The 20,975-nt window shown below is 44.5% G+C and overlaps 1 protein-coding gene across 2 annotated transcripts in view; it reads right to left on the bottom strand.

Moving 5' to 3' along the window:
* TRIM33 (tripartite motif containing 33) overlaps positions 1-18,293 on the bottom strand; it is a 48,799-nt gene extending 30,506 nt beyond the window's left edge. For both annotated transcript variants that reach the window (XM_084866157.1, XM_084866158.1), the window contains exons 1-4: positions 17,646-18,293; positions 4,696-4,814; positions 4,135-4,279; positions 3,842-3,974 (exon numbers count right to left, since the gene is read on the bottom strand). In XM_084866157.1, the coding sequence (XP_084722283.1) occupies positions 3,842-3,974; positions 4,135-4,279; positions 4,696-4,814; positions 17,646-18,174 (926 nt within the window). In that variant the 5' untranslated portion in view covers positions 18,175-18,293. The remainder of the gene's footprint in view (positions 1-3,841; positions 3,975-4,134; positions 4,280-4,695; positions 4,815-17,645) is intronic.
* Between the last annotated feature and the right edge of the window lie 2,682 nt (positions 18,294-20,975).

The raw sequence follows: 20,975 nt of genomic DNA, 5'->3' as shown, positions 1-20,975 counted from the left end.
CCCTGAGAGGACTAAGAGCAGATATGAATTTGTCATTTCTACCAGCTATTTGGATCTCATCTGAAAAGCTTTTTTAACTTTAGAAGAATTTACAGAAAAAAACAAAAATGAGTTTGGCAAAGGTTTTTCTTACGGTAGTTGTTCTCAACTTTCACTGAGAAACTAAAACCATCTAGGATGGTTTACCAGTATTCTTCAAATACTTTTAAAGGTTCTGATGTCCAAAATGTAATATAAGATTCTTTTTTTTTTTTTTTTTTTTAATATATTTTATTGATTTTTTTTTACAGAGAGGAAGGGAGAGAGATAGAGAGCCAAACGTCGATGAGAGAGAAACATCAACCAGCCGCCTTCTGCATACCCCCCACTGGGGATGTGCCCGCAACCACGGTACATGCCCTTGACCGGAATCGAACCCGGGACCTTTCAGTCCTCAGACCGACGCTCTACCACTGAGCCAAACCGGTTTCGGCAAAATGTAATGTAAGATTCTTATTAACCAGGCTGAAGTAGCACTAAGGGATCAGTATTATTTTAAAGCTCTCTAGGTACTAATATATCTAAGATTGCAAATATCTACTTTAAAGCTTATTTACAGATATTCATCAATCCATCCAATTTTTAATTTAAAGCTCAAATTCCAAGAAGCTATTTCTTTAGGAAAATACTTTCAACACCATTATAAACCATCTTACTCTTTAATAAAAATGGACATCAGGTTTTAAGCAACCACTCTCTTTTAAACCATATGAATGCTCAAAAATAATCCACAAACCCCCTTCTCTCACTATATACACAAAACTGCAACGGGGGTAAGAAATATTAAGGTGGATCAAAGGACACTTTCACTCGCGGCCATGACAGAGTAATGGGTACCACACTAGCCCCGCTACCAAAAACTATAAAATAAGACAAAAATATGAGGCAGCTGTACTCAGTCATTAGAAAACCTTTGCCAAACTCATTTTTCAGAGAAACTCTGCAGTCCTTCAGAGAGAATCACCATCACCCTGCCTCTCTGTCTGTGCACAATTCCATGATAACTGGCAGAGAGAGCTAAGGGCCAAGCAGAGTACAAAGTTTCTTTGAGCTGAGGAGGCAGAAACCAGGGCTGGAACTACTAAGCACCTGGAAGCCGCGGAGTAGGGTCCTGGAATGAAGGAGCTGTGCAGAGAGGCTGAGGACTAAGCGGATCCCTCACAAACCTCTGTGCAGTGTCTGTGCCACACGCGCAGAGTGAGGTCTCGCTGCTGTAAAGCTGACTATGGAGAACAAAGCTAGAGGTCACGCGGCTCTGGCAGACAGAATTCCAGCTGAGCAGTGGGGGCAGGGGCTTTGCTCACCGCCCAGGCATCTACCTAAGAAACCAGAAAGGCCACACCTTAAAGGACAATAACTATAGTTGGAACAACTTCTACCCTCGGCCTATCTTGTCCTAACAAAGCCTAAAACCACATCTTCATTTGATCTTTCAAGAAACACAATTCAGAAGTTAAGTCCAACCAAGTTACAGACCTGGGAAATACCCGGGGCTTTTCACAGACCATCCCTAAGTAAATGTAAAAACAAGCTTACAAAAAAAGGTGATCAACCAGTAGCTTAACTGCCCCCTAGAACAGTAATTAAAGAGTCTGCAGAGAAAGAGAATCCAAAGTTTCAATAATATATCACCCACAGTATCTAAATCTCAATAGAAACTCACTAGGCATTCAAAGAAATCAGAAAGTATGACTCAAAGGAAAATATACTAAAACAAAAACAAACAAACAAACAAAAAAAACCTGACACAAGATAATCCAGATGTTCTTTAAGCTAAAATTTTAAATGGTCTATCATACATTTTTTTCAAAATTTAAATGATAACAGGTTCTTAACAGTAAACTGGTGGGAAAACTCAGCAGAAAAAAACGAAAACTATTAAAAAAAAAATGGAAAGTCCAAAAAAGTACAGTAATTGAAATAATTCACTAGATGGGTGTGACAGCAAATGGGTGATGGCTGAAGTAAGGGTTAGTGAAAATGAACACAAATAAAAAGTTTTAAAGTCTGAAGAAGAGGGAATAGATTTAAGGAAAATGAACAAAGCCTCAGAGACCAGTGTGACAAAATCAAAGTTTAACATATGTGTGCTTTGTTTAACAAGACAGTAAGAATGTGGGGGGAAATTTTTTGAATACTGGTCAACTTCCCAAATTTGATAAAAGCTATAAACTTACAGATACAAGAAGCTCTGAGAACCACACACACAATCTATAGAATGGAACACATACCTAAAAACATCACAGTCAAATGGTAAAGACCAAAGAAAAAGAGAAAATCTTAAAAGCAGCCAGATAAGTCATTAAAAACAAAGGCCAGAATAAAAAGTAATGAGAGCTTTTAAATGTTGAAAGAAAAAAATGTCAACCCAGAATTCTATAACTCGTGCAAACATCTCCTAAACTGAGGCTATTCCAGTGACCAGAAATGGAAAGTATTCATTCCCAGCAGACCTGCAAAACAAGAAATGTTGAAGGATATAGTGCAAAGGAGCACAATAAGAGATGGTAACTCATATACTGGAAGGAATAAATGGGTAAATATATATCCCTCTCTCTTCCTGTCTATAAAAAAAATCAATAAAATATATTTTTAAAAACAAACATATATATGTTTAAAAAAAAAAAAACTAAACAGGAAGCCCAACATTTGGCTGGTGTATTTAAATTCTGAATATTACCACACCTGGTAATATCACTAGTACTAACCGATACAACCATCTCAAAGGTCATTCGTACTTGAATGGGGGCAGTAGTCTATCTCCAGGTGTGTTTGGGCCCTATGATCCACACTCGGAAGGATTTTGGAAGTATCAGCAACACAGACTGGAGTTATGGGGATGGGGTGGGCTAGAGGGGTCAATGGAGGAAAGGGGGGGACGTGTAATACTTTCAACAATAAAGATTTAAATTTAAAAAATAAAAATAAAAGAGATGCCTGCAAAAAAACAGAGAAGGGGATAGGGGAGGAGGAGGAGGAGACATCTTACAGTTAAAAAACAGATTAAAGTGTGGTTGATTCAACTTAACCTACTCTTTTATGGCAGGAGATTCATAAAACCCATTTCCAATTCAGCAGAACTGTTGTAAGAAAATTCTGTATGGCTAAACAAGACCATCTTTTTAATTGTAAAAATAGATGTCATGTCAACTGGGAAATTTACCGATGGTCTTAGGCGACCCACAGGTTGAGATCTGCTGCTGTAGAGCCTAAGACCATAGGAAAACACAGATATTTACATTATGATTCATAACAGTAGCAAAATTACAGTTCTGAAGTAGCAACAAAAATAATTTTATGGTTGGGGGTCACCATAACATGAGGAACTGTATTAAAGGTCATGGCATTAGAAAGGTTGAGAACTACTGATTTAGATGCTTATAAATCCCTGATTTTTCGGCAAATTGTAATATCTAAAATGAAATCCGTTTATTTATGCTTTAATGTTAAAATGGGTACCATTTATCCATACCCAGGAGAATATTACCTTTTTTAAATGACAACTTATAGCCTAAATAACACAGTACTTGAAAAAAAGTGTATCTGAACCAAGTCAGAGCAAACAAATACAATTCCATTCTTACAAACCCAAATCCATATAATGCATTTTTAACAAATCATAAAAATATTAGTTATGAATGTGAAAACCATTAACTTATCAAAAATGATTTAAGAAATATATAAAATTGAGAATTAAAATGCTAACAAACAAAATTAAGGAATACATATTTGCTTTAGAAAAAGTAAGAATTTTTAAAGAACTTTCATAATATTTCCTGATAAGCAATCATGACTTCTGTACCTATGTTCTTTGTGCTCCAATAGCTGGCAGTCTCTACATGTCAGTCTATCACATGTTTCACAGAAAAGTTTCAACTGCTCTTGTTTGTGTACAGGGCAGAAAACAGGGCGCTGACCAGATGCTCCAACAGACTCTGTAGCAAAATAAAACATATATTTTTAAACTAAACAAAATTTTTGTCTAACTTTCTAAATTCTTATTGATACTGGTATCCAAAGCTTACAAAGAATACGCAGAAATGCCATAGGGGCAAAGAGGGGGATTAATAATCATTAAAATTGCTTCTCTCTTACCTGAGACATCTTCTTTCTTCCTGATCAAGTGATCTTTAGTGAACTTTACTCTCTGATGTGCTTCAATGCATGTCTTACAGAGCCACTCTCCACACTCTACACAAAAGCCAACTGCACTTGCATTGTCTTCACAGCTAGTACATACCTAAAAGAGGAAAGAAATACTAAGCTACATTAGATTTACAAAATACAGATCCACAAAATAAAAAGGTGAAAACTGTCTAACTTGCTTCCAAATATACTAATTTATGTACCCAGAATAAAAAATTTTTATTATCCATTTATTTTTAATGAGATCCTCTCCCTCCATATCCTTCAGTGGATTAAAATCTAAGTCTCAGAACACAAAATCTATAAAAGATTTCAATTTTTCAGTAATGATCTTTTGTCTCACTGAGCCAGATGTGAGAGGATGTAGAATAAAGATATTATTTATTTTCAATTTGAAAGATGTAACTATAGAAGAATTAGCCTAATTTATGTAACAACCCAAACATGCTTTTTTAGTAATTTACATTTTGATATTAAAATAGAAATATAAAGAAAAATTGAGAAGCATACCTGTTCTGATTTCTCATCAGAACTGCTAGGAGCTTCAGATGTATCTTTCACAAAATAATTATCCACAAGGTCTATCTGTCTGCATTCTTGGCGGCATACTGGGCACCGTATCACACCAACTACAATACAAAATGTCAACATTAAGAAATATTTTTCAGAAAAAAATAAGGAAAACTGTGCATGTTGCCCATATGAAAACTATCCATTCAATATGTCACTGACAAGACCAAAGAAATGAGCATTAAGAGCTGAGTAAAATAATCCACTGAATTATTCCATTGGAAAAAAAATGATATTCTATTTAGGAAGAGAGAAAAAAATAATATGCAAAAAAAGTTTAAAGCTGCATCTTTATGACATTGTGTTTTTCTTTTTTTTTTTTTTTTTTTTAATATATTTTATTGATTTTGTACAGAGAGGAAGGGAGAGAGATAGAGAGTTAGAAACATCGATGAGAGAGAGTCATCGATCAGTTGCCTCTTGCACACCCCCTACTGGGGATATGCCTGCAACCAAGGTACATGCCCTTGACCAGAATCGAACCCAGGTCCCTTCAGTCCCCAAGCCGACGCTCTATCCATTGAGCTAAACCGGTCCCGGCAACATTGTGTTTTTCAAAAGACATCCAGGTCCTACTCTTGGAAAACCTGTCAGTGTCACTTATCCAGCAAAGGGGCTCTGCAGCTGTGATTGAATTAAGGCTCTCGAGATGGAAATGCTGTCCTGGATTATTGGATTGGCCTTAAATGCCATCACAAGCGATCTCATAAGAGGAGGCAGAGGAAGATTAGATTACAAAAAAAGGAAAACCAACTGATAATGGGAGCTTCCGATGGAGCCACAAGCCACGAAATACAGGTGACTTCAATAGCGGCCGAAAAACACAAAGAACCAGACTCTCCTCAGGCTCAGACTCTTTCTGGTGGGAAAGCCAGAGCTGCTGGCACAGACTCTGCAAGACACTCAGCAAACTGAATTCAAACTCTTAGCCTCCAGACCAGTAAGAAAATAAAGTGTGTTGTATTAAGGCCACAAGTTTATGGCAATTTTGTTACAGCAGCAACTGAAATATACTATCTGTCATCTTATAAATTCTCACTTAGTTCAGAACTACATGAATTCATGTTAGTGTGGGAAGAAAGATCACCTGCCCCTTCACCTGCTGTCGCTCTAGCATCTAAAAACAGATAAGCCTGCTGAGGTAACAACAGATGTTAAAGTTAACAACTAAAATATAGCACCACAGTCAACGCAACAAACTGATTACTACATCTCAGCCATACATTTGAGCAGGGGTCTTCAAACTACAGCCCGCGGGCCACATGCGGCCCGCAGAGGAGTCTGATCCGGCCCGCCAGGTTTTTTGGGCAGTGAGCGCAGCCGAGGTGTTACAGTAGGAATTAGTAGTTCATATAGTCCGGCCCTCCAGCTCTCTGAGGGACCGTGATCTGGCCCCCACTTTAAAAAGTTTGAGGACCCCTGCTTTGAGGATAGAGCATGAACGACACAATCCTTACTTTCGAGAGAGGGTTCCAAGACTAGTATATAAAGTTTATTCGTTACACCATGCAGAGATAAGGAGAGATGAAACGACAAACAAGAAGAAAGCTAAGCCGAAACCGGTTTGGCTCAGTGGATAGAGCGTCGGCCTGTGGGCTGAAAGGTCCCGGGTTCGATTCTGGTCAAGGGCATGTACTACCTTGGTTGTGGGCACATCCCCAGTAAGGGATGTGCAACAGGCAACTGATTGATGATTCTCTCTCATCAATGTTTCTAACTCTCTATCCCTCTCTCTTCCTCTCTGTAAAAAAAAAAAAAAAAAATGAAGAAGAAGAAGAAGAAGAAGAAGAAGAAGAAGAAGAAGAAGAAAGCTAAATAATTGAATGAGGAAGTCCAAGAAGAAGAAGAAGAAGAAGAAAGCTAAATAATTGAATGAGGAAGTCCAGCATAAGAAGAAGAAGAAGAAAGCTAAATAATTGAATGAGGAAGTCCAGCATGTGTCAATCAGAAATTCCTAGAAGTTCATGAAGGAAAGGAGGCAGAGATGCTTTATAAAAGGATAATGACCAAGAATTTCAAAACTGATCTCTCTCTCAAGAATTTCAAAACTGAATAAATGAGTTCTCAAATTGCAACCCAATTCCTGAGCAGAATAATTAAAAATAAATCCACACCTAAACAAACCAAAGATGGAGCAAACACTCTTCATAACTGCTAATACTAGAAGACAATCAAGACTAACAACAGAACCACCTCACCAGAAAGAAAACAATGCCAAAGATAACAATCTCTTCAAAGCTTTCAGCAAAAATAACAGCCAATCTAGCAATCTATTATATCCTGATAAAACTATTACTCAAGTGTAAAAGGAAATTAACTTTTCAGACATATAACAGAACTATTCATTGTTGTAATAACTAGTGAAGTATTAAGGTGAACCACATAAATCTGCCAAATACAGCAGTTTTATACAGTTCAACCTAATCTATCTATACTAATAACAGAGGAATATTCAAATTGTCCAGGACTCCATCACAGTAATGACTGAACAGCAGGCTGTGTGGGGTGACCAGGCTGGGGGGGGGGGGGGGGGGGTAGTTTGGGGCAACCAGACCAATGGGAGGAGTGGGGGGCAGTTCAGGGAGACCAGGCCAGCAGAGAAGTTGGGGGCAACCAGGCCGGCGGAGGGGGGAAGGGTGGTCAGTGAGGGGCAACCAGGCTGGTGGGGGGGCAGTTAGGGGCAACCAGGCCAGCAGGCAGGTGACCAGTTAGGAGCCAGCGGTCCCAAATTGTGAGAAGGATCCCGGATTGGAGATGGTGCAGGCTGGGCTGAGGGGACAACTCCCCCCACACCCACCCTGCACCCATGCACGAATTTCGTGCACCGGGCCTCTAGTATACATATAGAAGATTAGTGACCAATGGTACATCCCTCCGACCGATACATATGACACACACTGGCAATTTAAAAATAAACATTGATTCACACATGCACGATACATATAAAGCTCTTGCTGAAAAGAATAAAAGGCTAAGTGACCGACCTGACACTTCTATTACAGAGAAAGGACCAATAGCGATATTAAATACTTCTAATTAATTTCCTTTCAATGTGCACAAATTCATGCACCAGGCCACTAGTATTTAAGAATGTGGGAAAATAGAAGCGAAATTTCAAAAATAATTAACAAAGGCATCGATAATAAATATGCATGAGCTAAAAGTAAATATATAATATATTAATTTGGAAATAAAAAATACATGAAATTAAAATATCAAACTATAATCATCTATTCTAATTCAACTTCAGCTAGGAAAAAAAAATTCTAACTACAATATGAAAAGGAAATTGAGATAAAAGGTAAAAATAAGGTACCCTGACCCAGCTGGTGTTGCTCAGTGGTTGAGCAACAACTATACACTAGAAGTTTGTCAGTGTGGTTCCAGGTCAGGGTACAAACCTGAGTTGTTGGTTCAATCCCTGGTTGGGACACATGGAAGGCAACCAATCACACTGATGTTTTTCTGTCTCACTTCCTCTCTCTAAACATGCCCTTGGGTGAAGATTAAAAATAATCAATTAAGATCTGGGGGAGATAAGAGATCAACCGAAGGACTTGTATACATGCAAATAAGTACAACCAATGGACACAAAACTCTGGGGAGGGAGGGCATTTATGGGGGAGGGGGGGAATGGTAAGATATGTACACAGATAATTTAATTAAAAAAAAAAAATAAGGGGGAAAAAAAAAGAAAAAAAGAATAAATAAAAATAATCAATTAGCCAAAACCGGTTTGGCTCAGTGGATAGAGCATCAGCCTGCGGACCTAAAGGTCCCGGGTTCAATTCCAGTCAAGGGCACATACCTTGGTTGCGGGCGCATTCCCAGTGGGGGGGGGGGGGGGCGTGCAGGAGGCAGCTGATCGATGTTTCTGGCTATCTCTCTCCCTTCCTCTCTGTGAAAAATCAATAAAATATATTTTAAATAAATAAATAATCAATTAATATAAAAAATAAGGTAAAACTCTGCCTTAGCAAAATAAGTGAGGCTCCAAAATGCAACTGCATAAAATAGAGTCCAGTTACTGGAAAGTAAAATAATTATATAAACTTTCTTACCCAGGCAAATTAAGACTAACACAAACTAGACTGTAGTTTGATGCCAGGCTGAAGCTGTTGTTTAAGGAATTCCAGGAATCTCTTATTGGTTGGTGCCATTTTCCCCACTCGATTCATAAAAATTGGCTCAGACCATTGGAGCTCTGCCACCCACATCTCTTCTCTGATGTCTCCCAACCCAACCTTGCTCTGCCCAGCACTTCTGCCCTCACTCCAGTAAGAATTTTAACCTGCCTATTTGAGAATGAGGAGATAATCATGATCAAATTATATTTACATCTACATTAATACAAAGTTTTACTGTAAGGCCCGGCCCATCAGTACTTATTGAGAAATTTATATGTATTAGTTCAATGAATCCTCAAACAGCTCTTAAAGTAAGTTCAATTACTATCACCATTTCAAAGGTGAGGAAATTAAGGTTCAGAGCTCAAGTAACAATCTCAAGATCATATGGCAATATAAACAGGAGCTGAGAGAAGGGCCAAGATCTGAGACCATGATGTCTGAATATACTCTTCCTCTTAAATCCTATGCTAAACTCTCTCTCTAGTTACAAGGCTGGTTCATTAGTCACAAAAATGTGTGCTAACACCACGAGGCGGCACAGCCGGCAGTCAGCAGCTAGGGAAGGGAGGCCCCAGCCGGCCCTGAGGGCCGCCAGGCCTAGAGACCCCATTTGTGCACAAAATTTGTGCACGGGCCTCTAGTATAATAATCATCTGAAGATTTTTGTAATACAAATTTATAAGAATTGCAAAATTCTTTGTGGGAGACATTTTACTTAGCTGGGAGGATTTAATTAACTCACCATCAGTGAAGAGCTTTTTCTCACCTGGCTAACAAATAATCCACCCAGAAACTTACCTTGATTTCATTTTTTCACCTTTAAGAAATTCTGCTGTGATGAGATATTCCAATTTAAAATTTCTAACTTCTCTGTCCACTACTTTCCTTGAGTTGGGAGCACTACAACCAGTACTCACTCTAGTGTTATCTACATGCTGTACTCTGTTAGCAGAGCTACAGTAAAAGTGTATAATAAACAGCCAACTAACTCAAAAGGAAAATAACTCCCATTCCTCTGTGCCTTAAAAGGGTGCCACTTTTCTCTTCTCGTCTTGCTTTAAATGATAGGTATGCATTGGTAATTAAAGTATTTTTGTAAATGTCATGCTATAGCCACACATATATGCTTATTAAGTTATTACTACAACACTGCAATTTGTAGTGCACCAAAAAGCAGTGCAAAGCAATGAGTGCAGTCTTTGTCAGTTATTCATTCTGCCATTGCAGCATGAAAGCAGTCATAGATAATACATAAAGAAATGGGCATAACTGTGTTCCAAAATGTTACTTATGAACAGAAATTTTAATTTCATGTAATTTTCACATCACAAAATATTCTTTTGATGTTTTTCAACCATTTAAAAATATAAAACTCATTCCTAGCACATGAGCCATATAAATCAAGACAGCAAGCTAGATCTGGCCCATGGCTCTCGTTTCCCAGCCCCTGATCTAAAGTGAAGTCCAACAGCTCTGGCAAGTGTGACTCTTGTTGCTTAATCATCATCTCATGCACCGAAAGGTCACTGGTTTGATTCCGGGTCAGGCACATACCCAGGCTGCGGCTTCAATCCCGGGTCCGGTGGGTGTGGGCGGCAACCAATTAATGTTTTTCTCTAGTTCTCCCTCTCCCTCCCGGTCATTCTAAAAGATCAATAAAACCACTGAAAAAATAAAGAGAAGTCCAACAATTAACAAACAAAACCTCCAATCAGTTTTCTTGTCTCACTCAAGTAGGACGAGCACAAGGGCTAGCCACCCCTTGAGGAAGCCTCAAGCCAAAAGGGACAAAGAGATCAGCATAGAAAGAAAAAAGATTAGGAAGTAAAGTCAATGGAGAGCATTATGCTAAGCAAAATAAGCCAGTCGGAGAAAGTTCAATATCACATGATCTCACTCATATGTGGGATATAAGGAATATAAACTGATGAACAGAAATATATCCAGAGACAAATGGCAGGGGGCAGAGATCAACCAAAGGACTTGAAAGCATGCGTATCAGCATAACCAATGGACAGACACTGGGGCAGTGAGGGCTTGTCCTGGGGGGGTGGGGGTGGGGAAGGGAGGGTCAATGGGGAAAAAGGAGACATGTAAAACTTTAAAAAATAAAATAAATATTAAAAAATTAAATTTAAAAAGAAAATAAAGTCAAGATTTCTCAAAATGTCAGTTGAATAAGAAAGCGAACAGAAGGAAAACATAAGAGAAAAAGTAAGAGAGAGTATAAAACCAAGAGTGCCAACATCCAAAGTGCACCAGTTCCAAAAAGCGTGTGTGTGTGTGTGTGTGTGTGTGTGTGTGTGTGTGTGGTGTGTAGTGGTGATTGGGGAAAGGACGGTATCCTTATGAAACATTTCTAAGTTTACAGTTTTGTTACTAAAAGCAAAGATCACCAGACTAATAGAAAACAGTGAGCTATTAAAAACTATTGAAAGGTAAAACAATAGAGGCACATCACCAAATTTCAGAATGATAAAGAGATAATTAAAAGGTTCCAGGAAGAGGTAAATAAAAACAAACCTCAACTGGGATTGTACAAAGGAGCCAAATCAGACAGAATGGCACCAGCAACACTGATTTCTTAAGAAAATAGAAGATATAGCCTCAAAGTCCTGAGGAAAAAATATTTTCAACCTAGAATTTCATATTCAATAATGCTTTTTTTATTTTTAAATATCTCTTTAATGTCTGGTCTAACAGAAGATGACAACATATGCTTTTGCATTGAATCTGTTGTGATGACTTCCTTTATTTGAAGAATATGAAGAACACCTGGCCACCCTAGTGGATACAGTGTCAGCCTGCGGACTGAAGGGTCCAGGGTTCCATTCCTGTCAAGGGCACATGCCCAGGTGGCGGGCTCAATCCCCAATAGGGGGTGTGCAGGAGGCAGCCAATCAACGAATGCCTCTCATCACTGATGTTTCTCATTAATGTTTCTCTCTCTCCCTTCCTCTCTGAAGTCAATAAATATATATATAGCCAAAACCAGTTTGGGTCAGTGGATAGAGCGTAAGCCTGCGGACTGAAAGGTCCTGGGTTCGATTCCAGTCAAGGGCATGTACCTTGGTTGCGGGCACATCCCCAGTAGGGGGTGTGCAGGAGGTAGCTGATCGATGTTTCTTTCTCATCGATGTTTCTAACTTTCTATCTCTCTCCCTTCCTCTCTGTAAAAATTCAATAAAATATATTTTTAAAAATATATATATATTTGTGTGTGTGTGTGTGTGTGTGTATATATATATTATTTTTTTTTAATACAGAACACCTGGCCTCTTACAGCCATGTATTTTTTAAGAGGGAGAGGCCTGCTCTCTGTGGCTCATGGATGAGAGGGTCGACCAATGAACCAGGAGGTCCCAGTCTGATTCCCCCCCAGGCGCATGGCCAGCTGCGGCTCAATCCCAGTGGCATTGTGCAGGAGCCAGCCCACCAATGATCCTCTCATCACTGATGTTTCTACCTCTCTCTCCCGCTCTGAAATCAATATAAATGTATTTTAAAGAAATAAATTTTAAAAAAGGAAGAGCACCCTGGCCTTTTCAAATATGTGGCTACTTACTCTTCTTTCATACAATACAAAAAATATAAGACGTGCAGAGCACTTATTTCTTAAATGTCTGCCTCAAGGTGAACTTCAAACCGTACTGATGCACTTTTACCACACTCTTATATTAGAACCTACTGGTCGTTTTAAACTCGGAATCTTTTTCTGTGTGTGATTTTGTAACATCATGCATTGGTCATTTGTGGAAAATATTAGTTCACTATGTAGATTTTACAAATGTTGACATTTCATTGCACCATATCCCAGAAAAAAAGAATACTAATATCACTACCAATTTCATAAAAAATACCTCTTTTTAATAGTCACTCTATTATTTTTGTTGTAATTCCTCACCTGAAGCTATTTTTCCACTGATATTTTTAGAGAGACTAGGAGGGGAGAGACAGAGTGGAACACCAATGTGAGACAAACACATTAACTGGTTGTCTCTCGAACCCATCCTGGCCAGGGCTGGGGACCTAGCCTGCAATCGAGGTACATGCCCTCAACTGGAATTGAACCCAGGGCCCTTCAGTACAGGGCTAACCTCAACCCACTGAGCAAACCAGCAAGGGCAAAAATCCCTTTAAATATGAAGAATCTGTCAAGCTCATGGCAGCAGATTAAGTTTCCCAAAATTCTAATTTTTATTTAAAAGCTCTATATCTTCCTCTTAATTAAGTATTTTTAAAAAGGCCATTTCCGGGTAGCTCATTGGTTAGAGCATTGTCACAAAGTGCCAGGTTTTCCAGATCCCCAGTCGGGGCTCATATAAAAAGCAAACAATGAATGTATAAATAAGTAGAACAACAAAATGTTTCTCTCCTTCTCTCTCTCAATCAATAAAATAAAAAAATTTAAGGGGGAAAAAAAGGAGTCGCCAGAAGAAGCCTTTCTTAGGAAGCAACATTTGAAGTGAGGAGCCCTCCACTCAAGGACACTGGTTCTCAAACTTTGCATCAGAATCACCTGGAAGAGCTGTTACAGCCTGCTGACCGGGCCGGCCGTGGTGGGCACACAATGTGCATTCCTAACAAGCTCACAGGTGATGCTGACCATGCTGGTCCGAAAGCTACAGGAGGAGGCAGAGATCTCAGGGAACGGCTAAAGGGGGAATAACTTCCTTGTGTTAAATAGAGGAACAGAGAAAAAGGTCAGTTAGCAGGGAGGGCAATGTACTTGTCATCACTTCAGAAACACTTAAAATGGTGAATTAAACTACCAGCTATGGCTTCCCAGGCTAGAGCTGGAATCAGGCTGTTCAACAATACTGCGCATCTGCAAAGCGTTTCAGTTCATAAAAACACGTTCATATTTATTTAATTTGACTCAGAGAGACGTATGTGAAGGACTATTAGCTACATTGTAGATAAACTGAAGGACAAAAACATCATGAACCTGAGGGAACCAGAAAACAAGTAGCAGAACTACATTGCCCAACACCAAACCCAGTGTTCCTTCCAGAACAGCAAGCTGGCTTTTTAAAAAGCAAAGATACAGGAGTTAATACTAACCAATTATTTCTCAATTCCATACCGAAAAACATGGTGGCTCCAGACTTCATTCGTTTTAGATACTGGTTGGAAAGCAACATTTCCTTAAGATTAACAGTTTAGTCCCACCTACTTATTTCTACCAGTTCAAAAACAAAGCATGTAGAAATAAAGAGGGAATTTAGGGAATATTATTCTCTTGCCTGCGTATACATTAGAGAGCCAACGGCATCACTCCAGTCCCTTAGCCACAGCAGTCAGTTTTCATCCTGTGCTCCTTCTCAATCTCCCACGATCCAGGTTCCCACAGAACACTGAGCCCCACTTCTTCCTGCTCAGGAGGCCCTGAGCTTCTACACCTCTAAGCACCTATTACCACTGAATATCTTCCCACCAACCAAACCCTTCTCTTTTGTTCTGTTAATCGCACCTGAAGATACCCCCATCCCCCTCTGATTTTTAGGAGAGTGAAAGGGCCCTGCGGGCAGTTCGCTTCCCGCCAGGGCATCTGCCCAGGTTTCAGGCTCAATTCCCAGTGTGGGGCGTGCAGAGGCAGCCAATCAATGATTCTCTCTCAACACTGATGGTTTTATCCCTCCCTTCCTCTCTAAAATCAATGACAATATTAAAAAAAAATGGGAGGGAGGGAGAAGCATTGATGTGAAAGAGACACGTCCATAGGTGGCCTCCCGCACACGCCTCTACCAGGGCTAGGATCAGGAATCAAGCCCAGATCCTTAGGTCCCTGGGCCAACACTCTAACCTTATTCTTAACATTCTTACCTGAATGCCTCAATACTTCAAACCCAAAACATCCCAAACTAAAATAATACCCTGCCTACACCACACAAACACACCCTGCTCTGAGCCTGAATTATTTTCTTTTTAATGTTCCGATAGATTTAAGAGGAAACATTGTGAGAAACATACATTGGCTGCCAGGGATTGACCCAAAACCTGGGCATGTGCCCCCAGGAATCGAACCAGCGACCTCGTGGTGCATGTGACAACACTAAACCAACTGAGCAACACAGGCAGGGCCTGAATTCTTTCATTTGCTATCAGCACTGTTCCCATCTCCATTCCCATGGCTACTCACAATTAGTTTCTAATAAAAAACTAGCTGCCATTTCATTAATAACTACCAATTAGTACTAGTTACTGTATACACATCATTCTATCAATAGCCCTATGAGGTAGGTAATTCTGTCCTTATTTCACAAATGAGAAAACTTAGACTGAGAAAAATTAATCTGTCCATGTCACAAGTAGGAAGTGACAAAGTAAACATCCAAACTCAAATATATCTCCCCAAGTCCATACCTTTGCCCCATAGCAAAATATTTCTTTAATACCTGATATCAGTCCTCTACTACCCATTCCAAATTTGTCACCTAGAGAACTTCAATATCCTAACTGGTCCGCCCTCCGTCCTTGCCTTCCCTTCCCCTTCAATGTACCAAATGATCTTCCTGGTCACAAGTGCGATCCTTTTATCCTCCTGACATAAAAGGCCTTCAGGACCCCCCTTTAGTCTACACTAGGGGTGTCGAACTCAATCAGAGAAGGGGCCAAAATCTAAAATCCAGCCTAAATCGCGGGCCGAATGGTTTACTGAACAGTCATAAACTGACAATGTCATAAACTGACAATGTCATAAACTGACAGCGGAGTGCAGTGATGACAGCGCGGTGCGGGCCACATTGCAAGGCCTGGCCCGCGGGCCTTGTGTTTGACACATGTGGTCTACACTGTACAGGTACACCCTACAGGACGAATGCCAAACCCACAATCCCTTACCTGCAGTTCCAAACCTCAAAAACTTTGTACAATTTTTAATATTTTTCATAAATATGCGCCCTAACCGGTTTGGCTCAGTGGATAGAGCGTCAGCCTGCGGACTGAAAGGTCCCAGGTTGATTCCGGTCAAGGGCATGTACCTTGGTTGTGGGCACATCCCCAGTGGTGGGTGTGCAGGAGGCAGCTGATTGATGTTTCTCTCTCATCAGATGTTTCTAACTATCCCTCCCCCTTCCTCTCTGTAAAAAAATCAATATATTTAAAAAAAAATTTTTGCAACAAAACCCACCCTGAATTTGGAAGGCTACTTATTGTCTATCGCATTAAATACATTTTAAAAAAATATTTATTTTATTGCCGAAACCGGTTTGACTCAGTGGATAGAGCGTCGGCCTGCGGACTGAAAGGTCCCAGGTTCGATTCCGGTCAAGGGCATGTACCTTGGTTGCAGGCACATCCCCAGTAGGAGGTGTGCAGGAGGCAGCGGATCGATGTTTCTCTCTCATCGATGTTTCTAGCTCTCTATCCCTCTCTCCCTCTCTGTAAAAAAAAAATCAATAAAATATATTTTAAATATATATTTATTTGCTTTATTGATTTTAGAGTGGGAGAGAGAGAAGCATCAATGATGAGAACCATTGATCGGCTGTCTCCTGGGGATCAAGCCCGCAACCCAGGCATGTGCCCCTGGCCAGAATCCAACCCGGGACCCCTCAGTCCGCAGGCCGACGCTCTACCCACTGAGCCACACCAGCCAGGGCATTACATCAATATTGTGTTTGATAATGTGTTAACCCACTCCTCCCCTGGAGTATTAAAGACTTTACCAGGAAGAAGAAAATTTCCAAACTATTCTGAAGTCTAAAATCCAAGGGTTTCACAGAAGACGGGGTGGGGGACACCCTGAAATCACTTGGTCTGGGCCTGCCAAGGCATTAGGGGTGCGTTAATTAAATGTTTGGTCAAATATAGCAAGCTAATAATTTTGTATGGCTAATAATTTTGTATGGCCCTCCAATGACGTTATAAACATCCAAATGGCCCTCAGCCGGGAAAAGGTTCCCCACCCTGAGATAAGGCATTAGAGACCCCTCACCTAATCAGTCCATGAACCCAGATTCCCACCAATCCCCGGGCACATCCGTGCAGCAGAGGGACGTGTACGGCGCCCTGAGCTGCTCACCTTTCCAGAGGCGCTGGGGCTCTCCCCCCAGCGAAGTCTCCCTGACAGCCTCGCCTAGCTTGTGCCTCGCCCGCGGCCAGGGCCCCTCCGCCGCGGTAGGTTTCCTGTCTCCCGTGTGAACGGGCTCCGCACCGAGCACCTTATTCCACCCACAGCGGCCGCAGCGCTGGGGGCTCATTAATGCACAATGAGCTGGAGTGCGTGCCCAGCTCCCCCATTCCCAGTTCCCTTCAGAGCCCCTCTCCCCCTCACCCCTAAACCCCGGTGTTCCCCCCCAGCCGCCAGGCCCCTCGGGGCTATCCTCCTCGTCAGAGTTTCTCCTTCCCAATGTCATCGTAAGATTACTTTCCGCCAGGCGCCTTCTCTTCGCCCCAAACTCTCCGAGGCCCTTTCTCTCCTCTCCAGCCCCTGGTCCTTCCCCTCTCCCAGCGAGACAGCTCCTCTCAGCCTCCTCTCCCCGGCTCCCTCCACGCCTCTCCCGGCTCCGGCTCCGGCCTCCCCCGCCCCTCCTCTCCCAGCCGCACCCGCACTCGCACCCGCACTCGCACCCGCACCCGCACGCCTCCCCGAGGAGCGGGGTCCCCTCCCCCGCCCCCGCGGCCGGCACCCCCTCCCTCCCCGTCCCCCGCTCCCCGGGGCCCGGCTCCCCCGGGACCTGCCCCGCAGGCCGGGCCTCCCCCCGGGGCCGCGCCAGCCCGCAGCCCGGCCCCGCAGCCCGGCCCGCAGCCGCTCACCCTGCTGGACGTCGCCGTTGCTGCCGCCCGGGAGGGGCACGCTGAGCTGGCGCTCGGGCTCGGGCAGGCAGCGCAGGCAGAAGGAGTGCAGGCAGGGCAGCAGCTTGGGCTCCGCCTCGCGCCGGCTCTGCAGGCTCTGCTGACACACGGCGCAGGTGTCCAGCAGCGAGGCCGGCGGCCCCGGGGGCGGCCCCGCCGACGGGCCCGGGGCGGGCGCCGCGGCCGCGGCCGGGGCCGGGGCGGGCGCCGGCGCCGCGCCCCCGGGAGCCCCGGGCCCCGCGGAGGCTGCCGGGGCTGAGGCGGCCGGGGTCGAGCCGGAGGCCGCGGCCGCCCCCCCGTCGTCCGGCCCCGCCGCGGCGCCCTCCGCGCCGGCCCGGCCGCCTTCCTCCTCCTCCTCCTCCACCAGCACCGCGGCGAGAGGCGGCTCCGCCTCCTGCGCCGCGGGCCCGCCGGCCCCGGCCGGCCCCGGCGCGCTGCCGCTGCCCCCGCCGCCGCTCTCGCCGTCGCCGCCGCCTTTGTTTTCCGCCATGTTTTCCTCTTTGAACCCGCCGGACCGCCCCGCGCCGCCCGCCGCCCGCGCCGCCGCCCCCAGCCCAGCCGCAGCCGCAGCGAGAGCGGCCGCCGAGCGCGAGCAGGCGAACGAACGGCCGGGAGCGCGCGCGCACGCACGCGGCGCCCCCGCCCTCGCGTCGCGCGGCTGAGGAGGGCGGGGCGCGCGCACGCACGCACGCACGCAGGACGTCCCGGGGGGCGGGGCCTCGGGGCCGGCGCGGGCGCGGGGTTGGCCTCGCCGCTCCTCCAGACCAGGCGGCGGGCGCCGGGCGCCGGGCGTGTGCGCTGCCGGGTGCCGCTCGGGGCCGGAGCGGGAGGCCCGGGCGCGCACCGCCTCCAGCCGCGCCTGTGGCCGGGCGCTCCGGGCGGGGCGGGGAGAGGGAAAAGGCTGGAGGGCGGGAGGCCGGCTGGTTCCTGCCGGGCGGGCGGGCGGCGCGGTCCCCGCCGGCGGCGTCTCCCTGGGCCTCAGCGGCGCGGCCCGACGCCCGGGCCTCGGGGCTGCGGGGTGCGGCCCCCTGGGCCTCAGGGCCGCGTTCCTGCGGGTGCTTGTGCCTCGGGGGCGCAGTAAAAGGGCTTTATTTTAATTTTGTTTTTTTTCACGGGGGCCGACCAGAAATAGCCGGAGAGGCCGGTGAGGAAAAGACTGACAGCTGTGTGGGCTTCCTCAGGGCTCGGCGTCTCAGACGCGGCTTCGTATCAGGAAACCGATCAACCGAGCGCCCTGTCCCAGCCAGATAGCGGGACCACAGCCGGCCTGCCCCCGGGGAGAGGGGCCGCGGGGCGGAGAAGCCGCCGGGCCACGGCGACCGGCGTCCCGGGGAGCCCCCGGCGAAGCCGCCTGTCGGACCCCGCTGTCCCCCTCAGCCTCCCGGACCGCTTGTCTGACCCCGCTGTCCCCCCGGAGCCCCCGGCGTCCCGGGGAGTGGGATGGGGAGCCCTGCCGGTGCGGGCCATGGGAGCCTTGCGAGAGGGTTGTCTCTGTTTGACAACACGCGGGGGGCGGGGGGGAGTTTTGCAACGTCCAGCTTTTTAAATATATATATATATTATTGATTTTTTACAGAGAGAAAGGGAGAGAGAAACATCAATGAGAGAGTCATCGATCAGCTGCCTCCTGCACACCTCCCACTGGGGATGTGCCCGCAGCCAAGGCACATGCCTTTGACCGGAATCGAACCCGGGACCTTTCAGTCCGCAGGCCGACGCTCTAGCCACTGAACCACACCGGTTTCGGCCAGACGTCCCGCTTTTTTAATAATTTGTCCTGCGGCATTTTAAACAAGTCCCGATTTTTTAAAAAGTCGGGACATTTTTTAAAACCCCGCGGGAACGTCTAGTCACCTTAACAAAGGTCGTTTTCACGATAGGATCCTGAAGGGCTTTTCTCCTGTTAGCTGGTATAAACCCTTCCAGGAAGCCACCTGAAAACACTTGGAATTGATCTATCGTTCAGGAGATACTGACCTCCTCTATGCATCATGTGTCAGGCAGTGTTTTAGAGACTCGGGCATTACAGCAAAGCGCAAAGGGGGTTCTTGCCCTCAAGGAGTTTGCAGTCGAATGAAGAAATAAAGTGGGGTCACTATAGTCCAGCTGCTACATTACTGAAATCAAATAGGTTGAGGTAAGAGGAAACAGTTCTATTCTTGCTTTAACTAGCCTAGGGACTTAAACTTTTAAATTGCCAGCCCCCACCTCCCATAAACAAGTAAATAAATAAACAATCAACTTGCCAGTCTTGCAGCAATGCCTGGACATGCATCAGACCTCCAGATAACCCTCTTATTACCCCTGAAGGACTCGCCAATTTGGACCACCTGACATGGCACTGCTAACTATCTTGGACCGATCTTAGGGCTAAGAATGCAGGACCAATTATGCTCAAGAATGCTGCTTCTATAGGAACTCTTTTCTTTCTTCTTACGGGGTTTCTACTGTTGTGGCGTAACCAGGAATCGCACAAAGGACACTTCAATCAAGAAGTCGAATTAGGGGGCTACAAGGGAGCAATAGCACGCCAAATCTCGCAGCCCCGAAATGCTGGCACCCTCAGGCTTATATAGGCAAACATCACAAAGGTATTGGTGACATCTTCGGGTTTGGAATGAGGAAGCCAGTTTGTACAAAGCAATTACAGAAGCGAAACTGAGCAAGTTAGTTGTCTACAGGAGTTAATTATAGTTTTGGATCTTTGGAGCACTGAATCAATGGAAACATTATCTGGAGCCACGGAGGCAATTTAGAAGAATTGTGCCGTCTGGTCTTGGGACCACGGAGTCTACCGAAACGCGTTATCTGGAGCCACTGAGGTTCCCCACAATTTAGAGTAATTGTCTGTCCTGGTCTCCAGGTTCAGAAGAATGTGTTTCGATGACCAGTAAGATCACAATCGAGGGGATATTCAAACCACCGCCAATGGAGTATTCAATCCATTGGGATGGCGTACGTAAGTCCAGAAAATACTTTTCTATTGTTTTGTCAAGCAAATGAGTACACAGCCACACAGCAGGGTTAAAGTTAAACTGCAGTTTCTACTCAAGATGATTGCTACCATGCTTCATTGCCTAGTTGTGTTTCCAGCTTGCAAACCTTAAGATCCTTGAATAGCCGAAACCGGTTTGGCTCAGTGGTTTGGGCATGTACCTTGGTTGCAGGCATATTCCCAGTGTGGGGTGTGCAAGAGGCAGCTGATGGATGTTTCTAACTCTATCCCTCTCCTCCTCTCTGTAAAAAAATCAATAAAATATATATTTTTTAAATCCTTGAATAAATCATTTA

The sequence above is a fragment of the Pipistrellus hanaki genome (assembly GCF_964339955.1).
Source record: "Pipistrellus hanaki genome assembly, chromosome: 18".
NCBI classification, from domain to species: Eukaryota; Metazoa; Chordata; class Mammalia; order Chiroptera; family Vespertilionidae; genus Pipistrellus; species Pipistrellus hanaki.
The sequence above is the reverse complement of the archived record's forward strand: the minus strand, read 5'-3'. Positions and strand labels throughout refer to the sequence as shown.